Below are 20,532 nucleotides of genomic sequence, written 5' to 3'. Positions count from 1 at the left end.
TATGCTGTCTATGTTTGTCATAGCTTTTCTTCCAAGGAGCAAGCCTCTTTTAATTTCATGGCTGCAGTCACCATCTGCAGTGATTTTGGAGCCCCCAAAATAAAGTCTCTCACTGTTTCCATTGTTTCCCCATCTATTTGCCATAAAGTGATGGGACTGGATGGCATGATCTTCGTTTCTTGAATGTTGAGTTTTAAGCCAGCTTTTTCATGCTCCTCTTTCACTTTCTTCAAGAGACTCTTTAGTTCCTCTTTGCTTTCTGCCATAAGGGTGATGTTTATCTACATATCTGAGGTTATTGATATTTCTTCTGTCAGTCTTGATTCCAGCTTGTGCTTCATCCAGTCCAGCATTTTGCATGTTGTACTCTGCATATAATTTAAATAAGCAGGGTGACAGTATATAGCCTTGACATTCTCCTTTCCCAATTTGGAACCAGTCCGTTGTTCCATGATCGGTTATAACTGTTGCTTCTTGTCCTGCATACAGATTTCTCAAGAAGAAGGTAAGGTAATCTGGTATTCCCATCTCTTGAAGAAGTTTCCACAGTTTGTTATGATCCACACAATCAAAGGCTTTAGCATAGTCAATGAAACAGAAGTAGACGTTTTTCTGGAATTCTTTTGCTTTTTCTGTGTTCCAACAGATGTGGGCAATTTGATCTTTGGTTCTGTGTTTTGCATCAACCTAACAACATGTATAACTTACTGTCTTTTTCCACTATGATTATCATTTGTGAGATTGAATGTGTCCTTTTGTGTAAATTTTGATGACTGGATACATTGGATAGATTATGTGTAAACTCTAAGATCTCATGAGGAAACTTGGCTTGTCCAAGGTGACATGCTGGTGGGTGACAAGACAGTACTAATGTATTTTATTTTCCATTTGAGTGTCCTCTTTGATGGATCACACCATAGCCATTTATCAGTATGTTGACACCTTAGAACAGCATTAATACATTTCTTTTTCCTGTACCACAGATCACATCAACATCATAATATAACTTGTTTCTGATTATAAAAATTAACACTTGGAAAATAAGAAAGAAGAAAATGTAAAACCCAGGTTATTATATTCCTCTCATGGAAATAACCACTTATATTTATTGTGTTACCTCTTGATTTCTTTTTTCTCACTGTAGAACTCTTTTCACTTACCATGGCATATGGCTGTTTTCCCTATGCCCATCTTACCACTTTTCTTTTCTTTTTTTTTTTTCCTTTTTTTAAAAAATTTAAATGTATTTATTTTAATTGGAGGCTAATTACTTTACAGTATTGTATTGGTTTTGCCATACATCAACATGAATCCACCACGGATGTACACTTTTCTTACATTTTAGAATATATGTATAATAAAGCAGCAGCTTAAGAACGATAAACTAACTTCCTACAGAAATGTGAAGATGCTTTCAACTGTATCTTTTACAACTAAAGAGTTCACATACAAAAAAACAGGCGTTGGTCCTACTCATGGTTTTCTTAGAGAGGATACAATGCTTATGGTGTCCTCAGTGTGACATCGTGGGGAGACAGCAGGCTCTGAAATCAGGCCTGCATGAGTGAATCCTGGTCCCATCACCCACTAGCTGTGTGATGTTGGACCATCACTTAAACTCTCTGACCTTTGGTTTCCTCAACTTTAATGGGTCTGCCTTTCAGGGCTGCTATAGGTTAGAGACAACAACCAACAAGAGAGTGCCTGGCCCTCTGAATGGGTAGGCACAGGTGAGACGGCACTCAGAAGCAATCTAAGGCTTAAAACCTGTCCAAATTAGGCATAAATATAGAGAGCACTTTCTCACCATAAGCTAACTCTGTTCTAAAACAATTTATTTGTGTGATTCACCATTTCCCTTTACTCCTGCAAATATAATTACTGGCAAAAGAGGAGTGGAAAATGATGAAAAGTGAAAGTGGCATGAAGATGATCTCTGATTGGCAGGAGCCTTAACTCTGAGCTACAGCAGCCCTGGTCCAAGTGGCAGTTTTCCCTTCATCTTGGGACATCCTTACAGGATGAGCCGGGTTAAGTTTTGCAGATTAGTCCCCAAGGGACATTCCTGCTCCAAGGCAGTTACTTGTTGAGGCAAGATCCAATTTAGAGAAAGCAAAGACCCTTTCAAGAAACTTAAAAAAAATTCAGGATAAAAATAGCTTTGCTGCTGCTGCTAAGTCGCTTCAGTCGTGTCCAACTCTGTGTGACCCCAGAGATGGCAGCCCACCAGGCTCCCCCGCCCCTAGGATTCTCCAGGCAAGAATACTGGAGTGGGTTGCCATTTCCTTCTCCAATGCATGAAAGTGAAAAGTGAAAGGGAAGTCACTCAGTCGTGTCCAACTCTCAGCGACCTCATGGACTGCAGCCCACCAGGCTTCTCTGTCCATGGGAGTTTCCAGGCAAGAGTACTGGAGTGGGGTGCCATTGCCTTCCCCTGTCTTCTCCTCTAGCCAGGTGCAAAGTGTCACCAGATCCTGCCTGATGAAAAACTGCTGAATTAAACAGAAATGTCATGGATTTACAAAAAGGAACTGAAATACCCACACTTGGCAAAAACCTGTTTATAGTACAGGAGTAGCTCTTTAATACTATGATTAAACAAGGTAATGGCTATTTTCTCCTATCTCCTGTGCGGATAGCAAGTTTCAAAAAGCTATCACCACAAGAACTGTAGAAAGCTAATCCTGGCTTAGAAACAGAAGTAACACAGCCCTGTGACAACAATGGACTAAGAACAGTCAAAATTTAGAAAATTATAAAAACATTGCTTTCTATAAAAATGATTCCCTTTTAAATATCTGTTTACTGTATATACTTTAAGGTCCCCACTATCACTACCCCTCAAAAAAAAAAAAAGGGTCAAAACCTCTAAACACTTTCTACCAAAGGACCCACTGGTTTATTCATTCAACTAACACAGATGGAAGGCTCATAATGTGTGAGGCACTAGGGTCTCAAAGAGCAGACAGATTTTCCCCTGCCCCAAGGACATTTCTGTCTCTCAGAGCGGGAGGCGGGCACATCACCAACCACAACACAACAATGAAAAGCAGGCGCCACTGCTTCCTTTCAACTCAAGAATAAAACGACCTATTGTGGGTGATGGGCCAGGGGGTATAGATTCTAAAAACTTAAGTTGTTTATTGAATATACAATAAAAGTGAAAAATTGCTATTGCTTTTAGCCAGCAAAAAGTCAATACCTAGGTGTGTCTGAGGAAAAACAACACTAATCTTTATTTCCACACTAGCTGCAGAATTAGAGAAATCCATAGGCCGTGGTTTCCATGTCTGATTTAGGATCAATCCAAGATGTAGACACATCCCAGATAAGAATACAAGGAGGGTGGTGGTGAAGTGTTGTAATAGGTACAAGTGTGGAGTGAAGCAAGTAGTTAATTCTCGTAAGGGAAAAAGGAGGATGTCCCCAAGGAAGTGATACCTAAGTGGATCTTGCAGGGTGAACAGAAGTTCACCAGGAAAGATAACAACCTTCCAGGTTCAGAAGACTGTATGAGCAAGACACAGGATGTGTAGTATAAATCAGTTCAGGGAATGAAAAGGAACAGTGTGGTTTATGGAGCCTAAGGAGGGTGGAGGAGAGGTTGAGCTGCAAGCCACTGCATTAGTATGACATTGGGGTTTTACCAGAGACAGCAAGATTTTTATTTCCTGTGAAATATGGGAATGTTATATGATTAGTAAAAGTGGAAAGAATAACACAGCCATTAAACATAAAATCGTAATTTTTAAAACACAGAAAAGGCACTCAGCTTGCTGAAACAGCCATTTTTAGGAAAGTGGACAGTGTTGTATTCCAGTCCTGCTAGTAGACAGATGCTTCAGAGAAGAGTTAACTCCCCACCACACATCAACAATGCATCAGCCTAATAACCTGTGGACCATATAGCTAAACCATCTGCTGTGACTTGTCACATAAAGTGTTAACCCTGTATGCCCTCAACCACTGATGCTCTTTCAACTTCCAGAATTCACCATTGATTTCGTTAAAGGTGCCTTTACAGAGAGAGGTTTAGAGAAAGGCAAATACATACATACATATATATATATATATATATATGTATGTGATGTATGTGTGTGTGTGTATATAAAGAGAAATATATTTATTTAATATACACATACGTTTCTCTTTAAAAATTAAGACAGTGATAAGAGACACTTTGGTTAGGGGCTCAGGCAGGAAATACTTGAGTAAATAGAAGAGTTGATAAGAGTAAGACTCGCACTCTTGTTACTGTGTTGTTTTCTCCTAATGCTTTCCTGATTTTCCCTTTGCTTAAGCACTAGATGGGGGTCCCAGATTCAAGGACTATAGAGAACACCTTCTGATTCTGAAGTTAGGAAACCAGGATCCAGAGCCAGCCATAGTATTTTCTAAACATCTGCCTCATTTCAGACAAGTCTCTCTGCTTTTCTAGCCCTCAGCTCCCTCACGTTGCTGTGAGAGGAATTTCGAGCAGGTTCCACAGGGAGTAGCAAAGCTGCCCCATGGGCCTCTGTGGCAGATGAAGTGAGCCTCCTGCCGACCTTTCCCCTTCCAACAGAGCAGCTTTGCTCTTGTTTGCATTACGAACAGGGCTTTTACAAGCTTTTTTAATAAAAGGATTCTGTCACGTTTTAAGTATTTGAAAAAAGCAGAACTAGATATTTCATAAGGCATATCCAGGTCAGAAACAATTTCTACATCTGGAGGATGGGATAACAATTGTTCCACGTCATAGCATCTGGGGGTTGAACAAGATACTGCATGTGAGACAGCACATAGAACAAAGGAAGCATTCAGTGTGTTATATTAGCACCCCCTGCATAGATCCCTCACAAATAAGACTGCATTTCATATGACTCTTCACCTTTGAGTATGAGATGTTGACCTGAAAAAAATTGCCTTATTCATTTGTTTTATATCAGAAGCACTAGAAGAATGCCTTGTTCATGTTCTCTGAATTTTTAGTATAACCGTTTTATTTCTGTTTCTTGTACATTGCTCTTTCTCTCCCACAGCAGAAAGTTTTCTCCTTATATCAGATTTTTGAAATACTTCTGGCTGAATGGAATGACGAAGTTGCACAAATCTGTGTGTTTCAGGCTCTCCAGCTTGTGGGAAAATGACCTCAGTGTACACTCCCTCACCCTGCCCTCTACAACCTGCCTGGAGCTGCTGTTGATACTGTCGAAGAGTAATGCCACACTGCCTCCATCCCTCCGCTGTATGAATTCTTTCCAGGTAAGGACTGGTTCCTTGAGAGTGTCATTTCTCAGTTTGACTTGTCATTGTGTTTTAAGGATCCTGACTTTCATAGGAACAGCCCATGGAAAGGTACATTTTCACATGATCATAAACATAATGCAAGTATTGCCTTTTCTGACTCATTCTAAGTAAATGGACAAATGGAACCTCAAAACTGATAAGGTAATTGTCGAGTAGTGGCCAAACCCATATCTCCCTAACCCCAGGATTGGTTCTCTTTATCTCTGTCTTTCCTGCCTCCAAGAGAAAAGGCAAGAACATTCAGCAAAGACACTTGTGAATGCTACTTCCCTTTTCCCAGCTTTTCCTAGAACAAGGATTTTCAGCCATCATTAGTGTCATCTGCTTTTAGCTTACAGTCACATTGCTGAATGGAGGATTAACAGTGATCATGTTCTACCCACTCTCTTTTCCTCTGTCCCAGTCCTTCCCTCCTCTGAGATTTATCTGTGCTCCTGGTATTGGATGTGGTCAAACAACATCACATGTAGACTGACCACTAGGAAGACCCCCTCCCTGGTAGTCAGCTAGTTGTCACCAAGGTGGCATATGAGAATTCAGATGTTGACTAGTCACTTCAGGTGTGACCCTGTAGCTACCAAATGTTATTGAGCTTATGTCTAACTCTCAGCAATGGAAAAATATTCCCAAGCCCTCTACTGCTGGTGAGCAGGCCACATGCATTGCTGAGAAATGAGTGAATCTGAGTGGTTGTTTGTACTTGTGAAGAGTTGCTGATGGCCTAAGATAACTTCCGAATCAGAGGATATTGTTTGGTGCATCTCTGTGTTAAAACAAGATGTGGGTTTTCCTGTGAATTACAGCTCAGGAATTTAGTTAAAAATAGTAATAACTGTTCCATAATAATTTGCAACTGTATTCTCCTGGAATTCTGTTACATTGATTGTCTTTGTGATTGTCTTTCTGATAACACATTCCAGACTTTGGCTGTGGCATACCTGTTTGTATTTATCATTACTCAACTGTTACTTCCAAGTTCTTGGATTCAAGGACTATAGAGAACAGATTCTGATTTTGTAGGAGAGGAAACTGAGATACAGAGAGATGGAGTCAGTTGGCCAGAGAACAGCCAGCATGTTAGAGACAGAGCTGGACTTGCCAGGCTTGTGCTGTGATAACCAAGTGGTCTCATCTACCTTGGAATGTCCACTATACCCCTTGAAGTGTTAGTCACTCGGTCGTGTTTGACTCTTTGTGACCCCATGGACTGTAGCCTGCCAGGCTCCTCTGTCCATGGGAATCTCTAGGCAAGAATACTGGAGTGGGTTGCCGTTCCCTTCTCCAGGGGATCTTCCTGACCCAGGGATCAAACTGGGGTTTCCTGCATTGCATGCAGATTCTTTACCGACTGAGCCACCAGGGAAGACCTAATTATGTACTAATTTATGTATAATTTATGTACACCCCTTTTATGTACTGATGTACTAATTTATAATTAATTAGTACTAATTTATAATTATTTATTTGTCTACTTCCCTGTGGGGTTTCCCAGGTGGTGCTAGTGGTAAAGAATCCGCCTGCCAATGCAGGAGACTTAAGAGATGTGGGTCCCATCCCTGGGTTGGGAAGATCCCCTGGAGAAGAAAATGGCAACCCACACCAATATTCTTGCATAGAGAATCCCATGGACAGAGGAGCCTGGTGGGCTACAGTCCATGGGGTCACAGAGTCAGACAAGACTGAAGCAACTTAGCACACGTGCACACATACTGCCCTGAACCGGAACTGATTTGAAATTCTATGTATCAATCCATATTTCTTCTAAGTCTTGCTCCTTGGATTGAACACTGAATAACATAGAAGTTTGCCCGCAAACTTTTATGGGAGATGCAAGGAACTTAATAGTGGTTATCTTTGGGGAGCGAGGCTGAAGACAATTATGTTTTATTTCACTCCCTCCTACACTGTTGGTTGTTTTTATATGACAGGTGAGTGGGGAGCAAAAGAAATGACTCGGACTTGAAGGATTTTATAGCCTATTGGGGAGATAGAACAGTCATCCATGGGTGATATAAATTGAGAGTCGTTTTATTACAAAGTATCCTCCACACAAGTCTTAAAGAGATTAAAGGTAAAAGAGTAATCTAAGCCAGGCATGGGGGATTTGAGAGGAGGCCCAATTGTATATCTTCTACAGGAGATGGAGGAAACCCAGCTCCCTTCGAGGATCTCACTTTGAGCACACATACACACACAGGCACAAAAGCCTGGCCCACCCTAGGTACCATCAGCGTTTGCTCCTGGCACCTCTCATCACAGGAGCTCTCACCGTCAGGATGTTAATTACTGACTGCCCCCTTGTTAGTGACTGATTTCAGTCCATTTGCCAAATATGATTGTCAGGAGCACACATGCTTTGCCAGTTTCAGTGGTATAGATAAGCTAGGCACAGGTTCGTGAACAGTGTCTGCTAAAGAGATGTTGTCCCTGCTGCTACCCCTGGAAAGACTCACCAGGAACACTGCAGGAATCAACTTCCCCATGCAGGTCTTCACTCCAAGATACAGGATCAGTGAACAGGGTAGGATGTCTGTCAAGATTAGAAAGGGATGCTCTGCTTTTGCATCTTTGAAACACCTACCTCATCATTTATTACAATGGCAAGGAATGGGGCTGTTAATGTTGCCTGCATTGATCTTTTCAATTGGAAACTCACTTTAGTACACTTTTTTTTTAAAGGCCTGTATTGGCAAGAGCTATAAAGTAGTAGGATGACACTTGTTAAAGATACCATCGTTACATTTTCAGTTCTCTAACTTTCTAGGCCGAGTAAGTTACTGTGAGCAATCCTGCTTTTTCTGTAAAAATGTTTTTCATTCAGACTGCGATGCTGCCTGAGCTCTTATCACTAGCAAATCCCAGAAGGACTGACTTATTAATTAGAGCTAATAATGTATCTGAAATTCTAACTTCTTAAGTTCTTAAATTGCAGTGTAATTCCCAGCCTAACAGGGATATCATTGGGTAGTTTTGTTATAATTTTCACTTCAGCCCTGGTCCAGTATCTTAATATCCCTGGTATGATGATGAGCAAACAGAATGTAGAATTTCGTTGAGAATCACTGATGTATTGCTAAGCACATACTATAGTTGTATTGTTTGGGAACACATGCCCCAAGAAGAAGGATGGATTTACCATGTCACTCCCTGCTTACAGTTGATTCCTATCACAATGAGAACAAAATTCAGGCTCCTTAATCTAGACCTCTATGGGCCGGCAACATCTGTCCCCAGTCTCATCTACTCACTCCCTCTCACTCTGTTCCAGCTGCACTGGCCTTATTTCCTACTCCCTTTCCTGATCTGGTCCTGGTCTCTGAGTGTGCACTGGCTGTTCTCTGTGCTTGCAGGAGAACACTCTGGACAAGACCTTTGCAAGGCTGGGTCCTCTTGTTTTTCAGATCTCACTTCATCTGTCAGTCTCTCCCATCAGGAAGCTTCCATAAGCATCTTTTCCTTCTCTGTCAGAGGGCAGACAGAATGAAAACCACAATCACAGAAAACTATCCAACTGATCACATGGACCGCAGCCTTGTCTAACTCAGTAAAACTATAAGCCATGCTGTGTAGGGCCACCCAAGATGGACGGTTCATGATGGAGAGTTCTCACAAAACGTGGTCCATTGGAGAAGGGAATGGCAAACCACTTCGGTATTCTTGCCTTGAGAACCCCATGAACAGTAAGAAAAGGCAAAAAGATAAAACACTGAAAGATGACCTCCCCAGGTCAGTAGGTACCCAATATGCTACTAGAATTCAGTGGAGAAATAACTCCAGACAGAATGAAGAGACAGAGCCAAAGCAGAAACAGCAACCAGTTGTGGATGTGACTGGTGATGGAAGTAAAGTCCGACGCTGTAAAGAGCAATATGGCTTAGGAACCTGGAATATTAGGTCCATGAATCAAGGTACATTGGAAGTGGTCAAACAGGAGATGGCAAGAGTGAACATAGACATTTTAGGAATCAGTGAACTAAAATGGATTAGAATGGGTGAATTTAACTCAGATGACCATTATGTCTACTACTGTGGGCAAGAACCCCTTAGAAGAAATGGAGTAGCCATCATGGTCAATGAAAGAGTCCAAAATGCAATAGTTGAGTGCAGTCTCAAACACGACAGAATGATCTCTGTTCGTTTCCAAGGCAAACCATTCAATATCACAATAATCCAAGTCTATGCCCCGACCAGTAATATTGAAGAAGCTGAAGTTGAACAGTTCTATGAAGACCTACAAGACCTTCTAGAACTAACACCCAAAAAAGATGTCCCTTTCATTATAGGGGACTGGAATGCAAAAGTGGGAAGTCAAGAGCTACTTGGAGTAACAGGCAACTTTGGCCTTGGAGTACAAAACAAAGCTGGGCAAGGTTAACAGAGTTTTGCCAAGAGAATGCACTGCTCATAGCAAACACCCTCTTCCAACAACACAAGAGAAGACTCTACACATGGACATCACCAGATGGTCAACACCGAAATCAGATTGATTACATTCTTTGCAGCCAGAGATGGAGAAACTCTATATAGTCAGCAAAAACAAGACCAGGAGCGGACTCAGATCATGTGTGGTTCAGATCATGAACTCCTTGTTGCCAAATATTGGCAACAAGTCAGTTTAAGTCAAATATTGACTTAAATTGAAGAAAGTCAATTTAAATTGAAAGAACAAGTCAATTTAAGTCAAATATTGACTTAAATTGAAGAAAGTAAGGAAAACCACCAGATCATTCAGGTATGACCTAAATCAAATCCCTTACGATTATACAATAGAAATGACAAATAGATTCAAGAGATTAGATCTGATAGAGTGCTTGAAGAACTGTGGACAGAGGTTCATGGCATTGTACAGGAAGCAGTGATCAAGACCATCCCCAAGAAAAAGAAATGCAAAAAGGCAAAATGGTTGTCTGATGAGGCCTTACAAATAGCTGAGAAGATAAGCTAAATGCAAAGGAGAAAAGGAAAGATATACCCATTTGAATGCAGAGTTTCAAAAGATAGCAAGGAGAGATAAGAAAGCCGTCCTCAGAGATCAAAGCAAAGAAACAGAAGAAAACAATAGAATGGGAAAGACTAGAGCTCTCGCCAAGAAAATTAGAGATACCAAGGGAACATTTCATGCAAAGATGGGCACAATAAAGGATAGAAATGGTATGGACCTAACAGAAGCAGAAGATATTAAGAAAACATGGCAAGAATACACAGAAGAACTATACAAAATAGATCTTCATGACCCATATAACCACAATGGTGTGATCACTCACCTAGAGCCACACATTCTGGAATGCGAAGTCCAGTGAGTCTTAGGAAATATCACTACGTACAAAGCTGGTGGAGGTGATGGAATTCCAGTTGAGCTATTTCAAATCCTAAAAGATGATGCTGTGAAAGTGCTGCACTCAGTATGCCAGCAAATTTGGAAAACTCAGCAGTGGCCACAGGACTGGAAAAGGTCAGTTTTCATTTCAGTCCCAAAGAAAGGCAATGCCAAAGAATGCTCAAACTACCATACAGTTGCACTCATCTCACATGCTAGCAAAGTAATGCCCAGAGTTCTCCAAGCAAGGCTTCAACAGTACGTGAACCGTGAACTTCCAGAAGTTCAAACTGGATTTAGAAAAGGCAGAGGAACCAGAGATCAAATTGCCAACATCCATTGGATCATTGAAAAAGCAAGAGAGTTCCAGAAAGACATCTACTTCTGCTTTATTGACTATGCTAAAGCCTTTGACTGTGTGGATCACAAGACACTGTGGAAAATTTTTCAAGAGATGGGAATATCAGACCACCTGACCTGCCTCCTGAGAAATCTATATGCAGGTGAACTGCATATGCAAGTAGAACTGTACATGCAAGTAGAACTGGACATGGAACAAACAACAGACTGGTTTAAAATCGGGAAAGGAATAAGTCAAGACTGCATTTTGTCACCCTACTTATTTAACTTATATGCAGTGTACATCATGCAAAATGCCGGGCTGGATGAAGCACAAGCTGGAATTGAGATTGCTGGGAGAAATATCAATAACCTCAGATTTGCAGGTGACACCACTCTTATGGCAGAAAGTGAAATAGAACTAAAGAGCCTCTTGATGAAAGTGAAAGAGGAGAGTGGAAAAAGTTGGCTTAAAATTCAACATTCAGAAAACAAAGAACGTGACATCTGGTCCCACCACTTCAGATAGATGAGGCAAATAGATGTGGAAACAGTGGCTGACTTTATTTTTGGGGGCTCCAAAATCACTGCAGATGATGACTGCAGCCATGAAATCAAAAGATGTTAGCTCCTTGGAAGAAAAGCTATGATCCACCTAGACAGCATATTAAAAAGCAGAGACGTTACTTTGTTGACAAAGGTTCATCTAGTCAATGCTATGCTTTTCCAGTAGTCATGTATGGATGTGAGAGTTGGACCATAAGGAAAGCTGAGCACAGAAGAATTTATGCTTTTGAACTGTGGTGTTGGAGAAGACTCTTGAGAGTCCCTTGGACTGCAAGGAAATCCAACCAGTCAACCCTAAAGGAAATCATTGGATATTCATTGGAAAGACTGATGGTGAAGCCTAAACTCCAATCCTTTGGCCAGCTGATGTGAAGAACTGACTCACTGGAAAAGACCCTGATGCTGGGAAAGATTGAAGGTGGGAGGAGAATGAGATGACGGAGGGTAAGATGGATGGCATCACTGCCTCAATGGACATGAGTTTGAGTGTTTTCCTCTACTAAAATATGTGTCGATGGGAACAGGGAGAATGTTTCGGCTCATCATTGCATCAACAGAACTTAGAAGTTTGCTTGCATGTAGGAATCATTCAATAAATATTGGTTGGCTTGCTAGAGATGGATAGATGGATTCACAAGTAAAATTCAAAGTGGTGTAGCCATCTGACATTCTAGAAAATTCCAAAAGACTAAACTAGGAGAAAGCAGAGGTGTGGACAGGACACCCTCGGGGCAGAAGCAGCAGCTTTTCCCCTGCTGGGACAGGGTGGACTCCAGAGATAAGGTCCAAATTTGAGATAGGTCAACAAGATTGAGCACAGATGAGTATCTGAAATTACAGCCTGGAGCTCTGTACAAATGAGGAAGATTCGAAGAAGAGTTCGGCCCTTGGGAGGAGCACGCAGTATCTGAGATAAGCAGAGTAGGTGACCAGTGGACATGTCCAGGCACCTTCTGGGCCCTGGAGACCACAAGAGGGGAAAAATTGGAGTGATACTTTGGTGCAGAAACTGAGGCTGAGGGGGCTGAAGCGACTGTGGAGCAGGTAGGTGGCAGCTGCTGCCACTGTAACTGCTGTCAGTTTGATTCCCTGCTGAGCGTTTCGGAGCTCTGCGGGGAGGTGACAGAATGTAGTTTCCACATTCATCTTGCAGAGCTGCAACTGGTTCCTTAACCTGAAGTCTTACCATGGCAACTTAAAATTTGAACGAGGTCTCTGGAAGGTACCCAGGTTGGATCCAGGACTGAGAAGGGGACGTTGGGTTTAATGGTTCTGTGCCTCTTTTTTAGAATCTTGGGCTATTGTAGCTGGAAGGATCAACTAGTCCAAAGACCTTATTTTTATAAATAAAAAACAGGAAGGGGAAGTCGACATTGGAGACTGAAACTCTGATTCCTCTGCTAGACTTTTTGTGCTACAAGTGATTTTACCTATTCTGTTTCCCTATCCCATGGGACACAAGTTGCTTAGGATATAAGTAAGTGTCTTAGAAAACAGATAGTTAATCATCAGATAGCTAATATTTATTCAGTGCTTTCTGTATTCTAGACCCTGTTCTCAGCGATCTGTACTTTTTAGCTCATTTAATTTTCATGAAAAACACCATGAGGAAGATGTATTATTATTCCCATTTTACAGGCACGAAAACTGAGCCAGAGAGATTAACTTTCCCACGCTTATACAGCTGGTGAGTGGAAGAACATATGGTTCAAAGCCTGGCTGTAGACACCCATACCTCCCATTCTTAACTGCCAGATAATGTTGCCTGTTAAAAGAAGTTTGGTTAAATAAAATTAGATTTTGTTTTTCTTAACTTCAAGGTTTTTCAGGGCCTTTTCATGTGTATAAGGGGCAATATGACCCTTCTAGCTGAAGAATGTAGAAAATATTTTTGAAATGTGATACCAGGAAGACTGTCCAGAGCATTTCATAGGATTAATGCTCTCAAAACACAAATGAGGAAACAGTGTCCTGCCCAATCTTGAAAGATTTGGATGACCATGATGCACACAGCACTCACATGTGCTTCAGAGACTTGTTTATCTCTGAAAGAAGTAGTGCTGCATATTTAGCAATGGATTGTAATAAGGTGAATGTCTCTCCCTTTAGTTGACTAGGTGGCTCTCCTCCTGGTCAGGGCCACCTTGCTCAGAAAGACAGAAATAAGATGTTCCTTCAGCACCTGACAGGGCACACAGGACCAGTTCAGACCCCCTGCAGGCCCCTGGCTGAGCATTGCTTTGTGGGTCTGCAACCTGCTGCCCACTCTAGTCAGCATTGCCGGGTATTGGAGGGAGCCATCTAGCTGAAGCTTCCCAAGTAATTCAGTGGTAAAAGAACCTGCCTGCCAATGCAGGAGATATGGGTTCAATCCTTGGGTTGGGAAGATCCCTTAGAGGAGGAAATGGCAACCCACTCCAGTATTCTTGCCTAAAAAGTCCCATGGAGGGAGGAGCCTGGCAGGCTACAGTCCATGGGGTCACAAAGAGTCAGACATGACTGAGAGACTGAGTGCACACATCTGGCTAAACTGTCTCTCTCCTAACTGATGGGTTGACTCACACTGAGAATTCCCAAGGGGAGTCTATTGAAAGCTTATACCCAACTGAGATGGCAGGACTGTTCCATGGCCTTGAGTGCCAAGTTGGAGAAACCCCTTCTCTTCACTCTAGCATCTGACCTCTAACTCCAGCTCTACCCACTGCTCCAGACCATCTAATCTGTGTGAATGAGCTTTTAAAGGGTTTAGCTCTCCAGAATTGAGGCTTCTTTTTCTTCCTCAGATAAATTGCTGTATTCTACAATAATTTCAAGTATTTTCACAAACATTATCCTTTTTAAAATCCTCAAAACAACTCCGATATCAAGGAGGCAGAAGGTAAGCAGGATGGGCAAGATCATGACAGCATGTAAATGCAGGGCTGTGTTTCACACCTAGGTCTTCTGGTTCTGAAGCTATTATGTATTCCATCCCATGGCAGTTACATCAGAGAAAGTAGCAAATGGTCCCCTTTAATGGTCTGGGGTCTTCTACATCTTATTTTTACCATATGGCAGCAACAGTATCTTTTATTAATATCATCCTTTAGAGAACCACAGACTTCAGCTATGGGAGTATTCTGAGCTGTATGGATCCTGGCAAATACATTGAACTTCATGAAACTATAGTTTTATGTATATACTATATGGTTGCATAAGACAATGAAATTATGTAGAAGAGAAGAAACAAAATAGCTTTTAATAGAGTGTGTCTGTTACCACTTGATAGGCTTGGTCAAGGGTGTTTCCTCAGCTCTTGATGGGTTTGAAATCATACACTCTCAATTGGAGAAAGGTGAAGCTAATGAAGCACCTTAACCAAGGGTCTCATAAACTATTCCAGAGCAGGAAATTCTCAGTTCATTATATTACTTGTATGTAGTTTGGTTTTAACTTTAAGAAACCCAATGATACTTAAATGTCACCCTTTCCATAATATAAAAACCATATACAGTTGACCCTTGAAAAATGTGGGATTGATCCACACAATTTCTCTTATACATAGTATATTTCAGTGGTAAATACCACAGCACTATGCAGTCTGAGGTTGGTCAAATGCACTGATGGGAAGAGGAACTGTGAATACAGAGGGCCAGCTGTAAGTTATACACAAATTAACCCCCACATTCTTCAAGGGTTGACTTTATTCAACTTCTCAACTGTTCAGAAATTAATAATTTTACATTACCATCTGGCTACTTTTTCAGTACCTGTTTTAATATCTATATCAGAACAGAGGAGGAAAACAAAATAACACATAAAAATTTGGTTTAGTATGGAAGTTTGAAGTTGTGATTTAAACTTAGGAACTTTTTTTAGATATATGCAGTCTCCAAGGACTCCAACAAATGGGTAGGCAGAGGCCCGAGAACTTTACAGATGAGTTGCAACAAAGGGGCTACCAAGAAGAGAAAAGTTTCTGACTCTATACTGCTTTCTTCTTGTCTGCTTTAGACACTGCACGACATAAATGGCCTTGTCTGTCATATGCCATGTTCACATCTAGGTAAATTATAGCTATTAATATCGTTTAAGGTAATGTTTTATTAAATGATTATAAAAAAGATAATCACCTTGATGATTAAAAAAGAAATTGGAAAATGCCAAAAAATGTAAATGGAATTAAAATCACCGGGCATCAGCAGTACTGACAAGGTAATTCTTGTTAATGTCTCTGTCTCTATATATATCTCTTTATATACATAGAGAAAATATATTTTAGCATAAAGTTGGCCTCACTGGAGATGCTGGGACTCTGTTACTGGCAGTATTCTGCTTTTTCCTCTGTCATCACTGGCATGAAGACAGCCTTCCTGGTGACTGTCAAGGACTTTCAGGGGCTTTATAAACAACGGTCCTGTCATTAGGTAGGAATGGAGGGGAGGGAGGCTGGAAGCCACTCCAGATATCCAGAGGTTGCTGCAGATGGAGTCAGGAGGCAGGCAGACCCTCATCAAGACGGCAGCCACTTGCTGGATGAAAGTTCCTCTGGGGATCCTCGTGCACATCCCAGAGATTCGAGAGGGTTCAGCTTGGCACCCTCAGGTCCCGAGGTGTGACCATCTTTCTTTCCTGCTGACATTTTTCTCCTCAGTGGGCAGAGATAATCCCGAGTTGAGTGTCACTTGTTATATTTAAAGAATCCAGGCTCAAAGGTAGTGATTACTGCTCTGGCTATTTTCAATCTGTCTCCTTAAAACGGTCTTCTGAGAAGTGCCTCAGCAATTTGGATGCAGAAAGGATGTTGCCTTATCCTTCCTTTCTGCCCCTCAGGGCATGCTGTGGTTTGGGGAAATAAGCAGGAATCCTTAGATTGATACAGTTCTTTAATTTGAATGCTGCTTCCTCCATCTCCTCTCATACTGGCTGTTTGGCCACATTCTAGAGAAAACATGGAGGGGCCCAGCAGGAGCCTGGAGGCTTCCCTTGGGGTCAGCCAGCCCACGGGTCTTCCAGCTGCTATGATGAGTCTTTCAGGCAGCTGCTGCCTGCACCGGTATCTCCTGCCACACACCCTGCTCCTCAGAAATTTCTGTCCCTTCGAAAGAGTTGGATTTGTAGGCAAAGTGGGATAGTGTCTGGGCCTCCCATAGTCTAACCTCGTGACCTGTACTCCAAGAAGCTGCCACTTGGTAGGGGAGCCTGGTGGGGCCCGGTACCCTGACTTGGGCATTATTGACAGAAGTGTAGCCCAGAAAGTCAGTCACTCTGTCTCTTGTTTGCAGTAACTACCCACCTCCCCTGTGACTTTGAAGGGAAAAATACATCCTGATGATAGAAAAATTTGATATGTTTTTCATTAGCAGAGCAATACTTGTTTGCAGTTTTAGCATAAAAATATAGAAATCTTCAAATTAAACCAGTTCAGTCCTTCAGGGCCTGGCTGGGGGATAAGACCTGGCAGGGCTTGGGAGCCTCTGATTGGAGGGCACTCACTGTCTTGGGCTGAGTCTCTCTGAAGTGGGCGTGGGGAGGCCTGGAGGGCAGATGGAGTTCAACTAATTCTCCGATGAAGGGATTATGAATGGTTTTGGTTCTAAAGAAGCTGCTTCCAGCTGAAGAAGCTGAAGTCGAATGCCTCTATGAAGACCTACATGACCTTCTAGAACTAACACCCCAAAAAGATGTCCTTTTCATTACAGGGGACTGGAATGTAAAAGTAGGAAGTCAAGAAATACCTGGAGTAACAGGCAAATTTGGCCTTGGAGTACAGAATGAAGCAGGGCAAAGGCTAACAGAGTTTTGCCAAGAGAACACACTGGTCATAGCAAACACCCTTTTCCAACAAGACAAGACTCTACACATGAACATCACCAGATGGTCAATACCGAAATCAGAATGATTATATTCTTTGCAGCTAAAGATGGAGAAGCTCTATACAGTCAGCAAAAACAAGACTGGGAACTGATTGTGGCTCAGATCATGCACTCCTTATTGCCAAATTCAGACTTAAATTGAAAAAAGTAGGGAAAACCACCAGACCATTCAGGGATGACCTAAATCAAATCCCTTACGATTATACAGTGGAAGTGAGAAATAGATTTAAGAGACTACATCTGATAGAGTGCCTGAAGAACTATGAATGGAGGTTCATGACATTGTACAGGAGGTGGTGATCAAGACCATCCCCAAGAAAAAGAAATGCCAAAAGGCAAAATGGTTGTCTGAGGAGGCCTTACAAATAGCTGAGAAAAGAAGAGAAGCTAAATGCAAAGGAGAAAAGGAAAGATATACCCATTTGAATGCATAGTTCCAAAAAATAGCAAGGAGAGATAAGAAAGCCTAAGAGATCAATGCAAAGAAATAGAGGAAAACAATATAATGGGAAAGACTAGAGATCTCTTCAAGAAAATTAGAGATACCAAGGGAACATTTCATGCAAAGATGGGCTCAATAAAGGACAGAAATGGTATGGACCTAACAGAAGCAGAAGATATTAAGAATAGGTGGCAAGAATACACAGAAGAACTATAAACAGAAAAAATCTTCACGATGGTGTGATCACTCACCTAGAGTCAGACATTCTGGAATGTGAAGTCAAGTGAGCCTTAGGAAGCATCACTATGAACAAAGCTAGTGGAGGTGATGGAACTCCAGTTGAGCTATTTCAAATCCTAAAAGGTGATGCTGTGAAAGTGCTGCACTCAATATGCCAGCAAATTTGGAAAACTCAGCAGTGGCCACAGGACTGGAGATCAGTTTTCATTCCAATCCCAAAGAAAGGCAATGCCAAAGAATGCTCAGACTACCACACAATTGCACTCATTTCAAATGCTAGCAAAGTAATGCTCAAAATTCTCCAAGCCAGGCTTCAACAATATGTGAACTGTGAACTTCCAGATGTTCAAGCTGGATTTAGAAAAGGTAAAGGAACCAGAGATCAAATTGCCAACATCCATTGGATCATTGAAAAAGCAAGAGAGTTCCAGAGAAACATCTACTTCTGCTTTATTGACTACATCAAAGCCTTTGACTCTGTGGATCATAACAAACTGGAAAATTCTGAAAGAGATGGGAATACCGGACCACCTGACCTGCCTCCTGAGAAATCTGTATGCAGGTCAAGAAGGAACAGTTAGAACTGGACATGGAAAAACAGACTGGTTCCAAATCGGGAAAGGGGACTTCAAGGCTGCATATTGTCACCCTGTTTATTTAACTTATATGCAGAGTACATCATGAGAAATGCTGTACTGGATGAAGCACATGCTAGAATCAAGATTGCCAGGAGAAATATCAATAACCTCAGATATGCAGATGACACCACCCTTATGGCAGAAAGCAAAGAAGTAGTAAAGAGCCTCTTGATGAAAGTGAAAGAGGAGAGTGAAAAAGCTGGCTTAAAACTCAACATTCAGAAAACTAACATCGTGGCATCTGGTCCCATCACTTCATGGCAAATACATGGGGAAACAATGGAAACAGTGACAGACTATTTTTTGGGGCTCCAAAATCACTGGATGGTGACTGCAGCCATTAAATTAAAGGATGCTAGCTCCTTGGAAGAAAAGCTATTATCAACCTAGACAGCATATTAAAAAGCAGAGACATTACTTTGCCAACAAAGGTCCATCTAGTCAAAGCCATGGTTTTTCCAATAGTCAGGTATGGATGTGAGAGTTTGACTATAAAGAAAGCTGAGTGCCAAAGAACTGATGCTTTTGACCTGTGGTCTTGGAGAAGACTCTTGAGCGTCCCTTGGACATCAAGGAGATCCAACCAGTCCATACTAAAGGAAATCAACCCTGAATATTCATTGGAAGGACTGATGCTAAATCTCCAATACTTTGGCCACCTGATGTAAAGAACTGACTAATTTAAAAGACCCTGATGCTGGGAAAGATTGAAGGTGGGAGGAGAAGGGAACGACAGAGGATGAGATGGTTGGATGGCATCACCGACTCAATGGCCATGTGTTTGAGTAGACTCCACGAGTTGGTGATGGACAAGGAAGCCTGGCATGCTGCACTCCATGGGGTCGCAAAGAGTCAGACATGACTGAGTGACTGAACTATACTGAAGTGAACTAGTTCTAAAATGTCAGCGTCCATAGGAAGCTTGCTCACAATTCAGATTTCTTAGTGAGAGCCTCAGAGATTCTGGTTCAGTAACTTGAAGGAGATCCCGGCATCTGCATTGTAACAAACATCCAAAATGTCTCTGAAAAAGGCTTTCAAGAACCAAGATGAGAAACACTTAAGTATAATGGAATATATTCCCACTGAAGTGAGAAATGTACAGGAAGAAAACCTTTCTTTTTGATGAACACCTAGCTCAAATAGCTTATTTTACGCTTTCCTTCACTGTTTCTTTTTAATCTTCACATAACACAGCCCCTAACGAATGAAGTAAACTGAATCATAGTCATACAATTTGTAGTTTTCTGTTTTTCTATCTTTTTCTTCTGCCATGATAGTTCCCTTCTGCACTGAGATGCTTGGTAGAATCCAAGTGTCAGTTATCTCTGTGAGTTGTCCTTCTCCTCTGCCGTTTGTGAACCTAGAATCTTCCCTCGGTCTGGGCCATGTAACCCTGATAGCCTCTCCTGCTCATGGCAAGGCTGACTTCCTAGGACCCTGATGTTGGACACTCAGGGTCCAGTCTGAGATCTGCCACCACCTGGGTTTTGTGACCCTGACCTAGCCAGGTAACCTGGTTTCTGGGTTTTGGTTCTTTGTACTGTGAGGGTGTTGGGTTAAAAGACTAAGTTGCATTGAAAGTAGATGCACATAGAGTCATTTTGTCTGTTTCCTGCTGTTCCTAATGTATTCACCTAGACGGAACAATATAACTCATTGTTATATATATAAGTTATATATATACATATGTTGTTCCTTTAAGGGACTAGTTCCAAATAGGAAAAGGAGTACGTCAAGGCTGTATATTGTCACCCTGCTTATTTAACTTATATGCGGAGTACATCATGAGAAACGCTGGGCTGGATGAAGCACAAGCTGGAATCGAGATTGCCTGGAGAAATA

The 20,532-nt window shown here is 41.7% G+C and overlaps 1 protein-coding gene across 5 annotated transcripts in view; it reads left to right on the top strand.

Moving 5' to 3' along the window:
- The window catches only part of UBE3D (ubiquitin protein ligase E3D), a 171,521-nt gene that overhangs the window by 96,836 nt on the left and 54,153 nt on the right, over nucleotides 1–20,532 (top strand). For 3 of the 5 annotated variants that reach the window (XM_010861728.1, XM_010861729.1, XM_010861732.1), the window contains one exon: nucleotides 5,106–6,459. In XM_010861728.1, coding sequence (XP_010860030.1) covers nucleotides 5,106–5,400 — 295 coding nt within the window. In that variant the 3' untranslated portion in view covers nucleotides 5,401–6,459. Of the gene's footprint in view, nucleotides 1–5,105; nucleotides 6,460–20,532 lie in introns of those variants that run through there. The other 2 variants (XM_010861730.1, XM_010861731.1) reach the window with 1 other exon arrangement.

Source organism: Bison bison, unplaced genomic scaffold, assembly GCF_000754665.1.
Source record: "Bison bison bison isolate TAMUID 2011002044 unplaced genomic scaffold, Bison_UMD1.0 scf7180017864473, whole genome shotgun sequence".
Classification (NCBI taxonomy): domain Eukaryota; kingdom Metazoa; phylum Chordata; class Mammalia; order Artiodactyla; family Bovidae; genus Bison; species Bison bison.
Note: the sequence above shows the minus strand (reverse complement) of the source record. Positions and strands in the feature narration are given on the sequence as shown.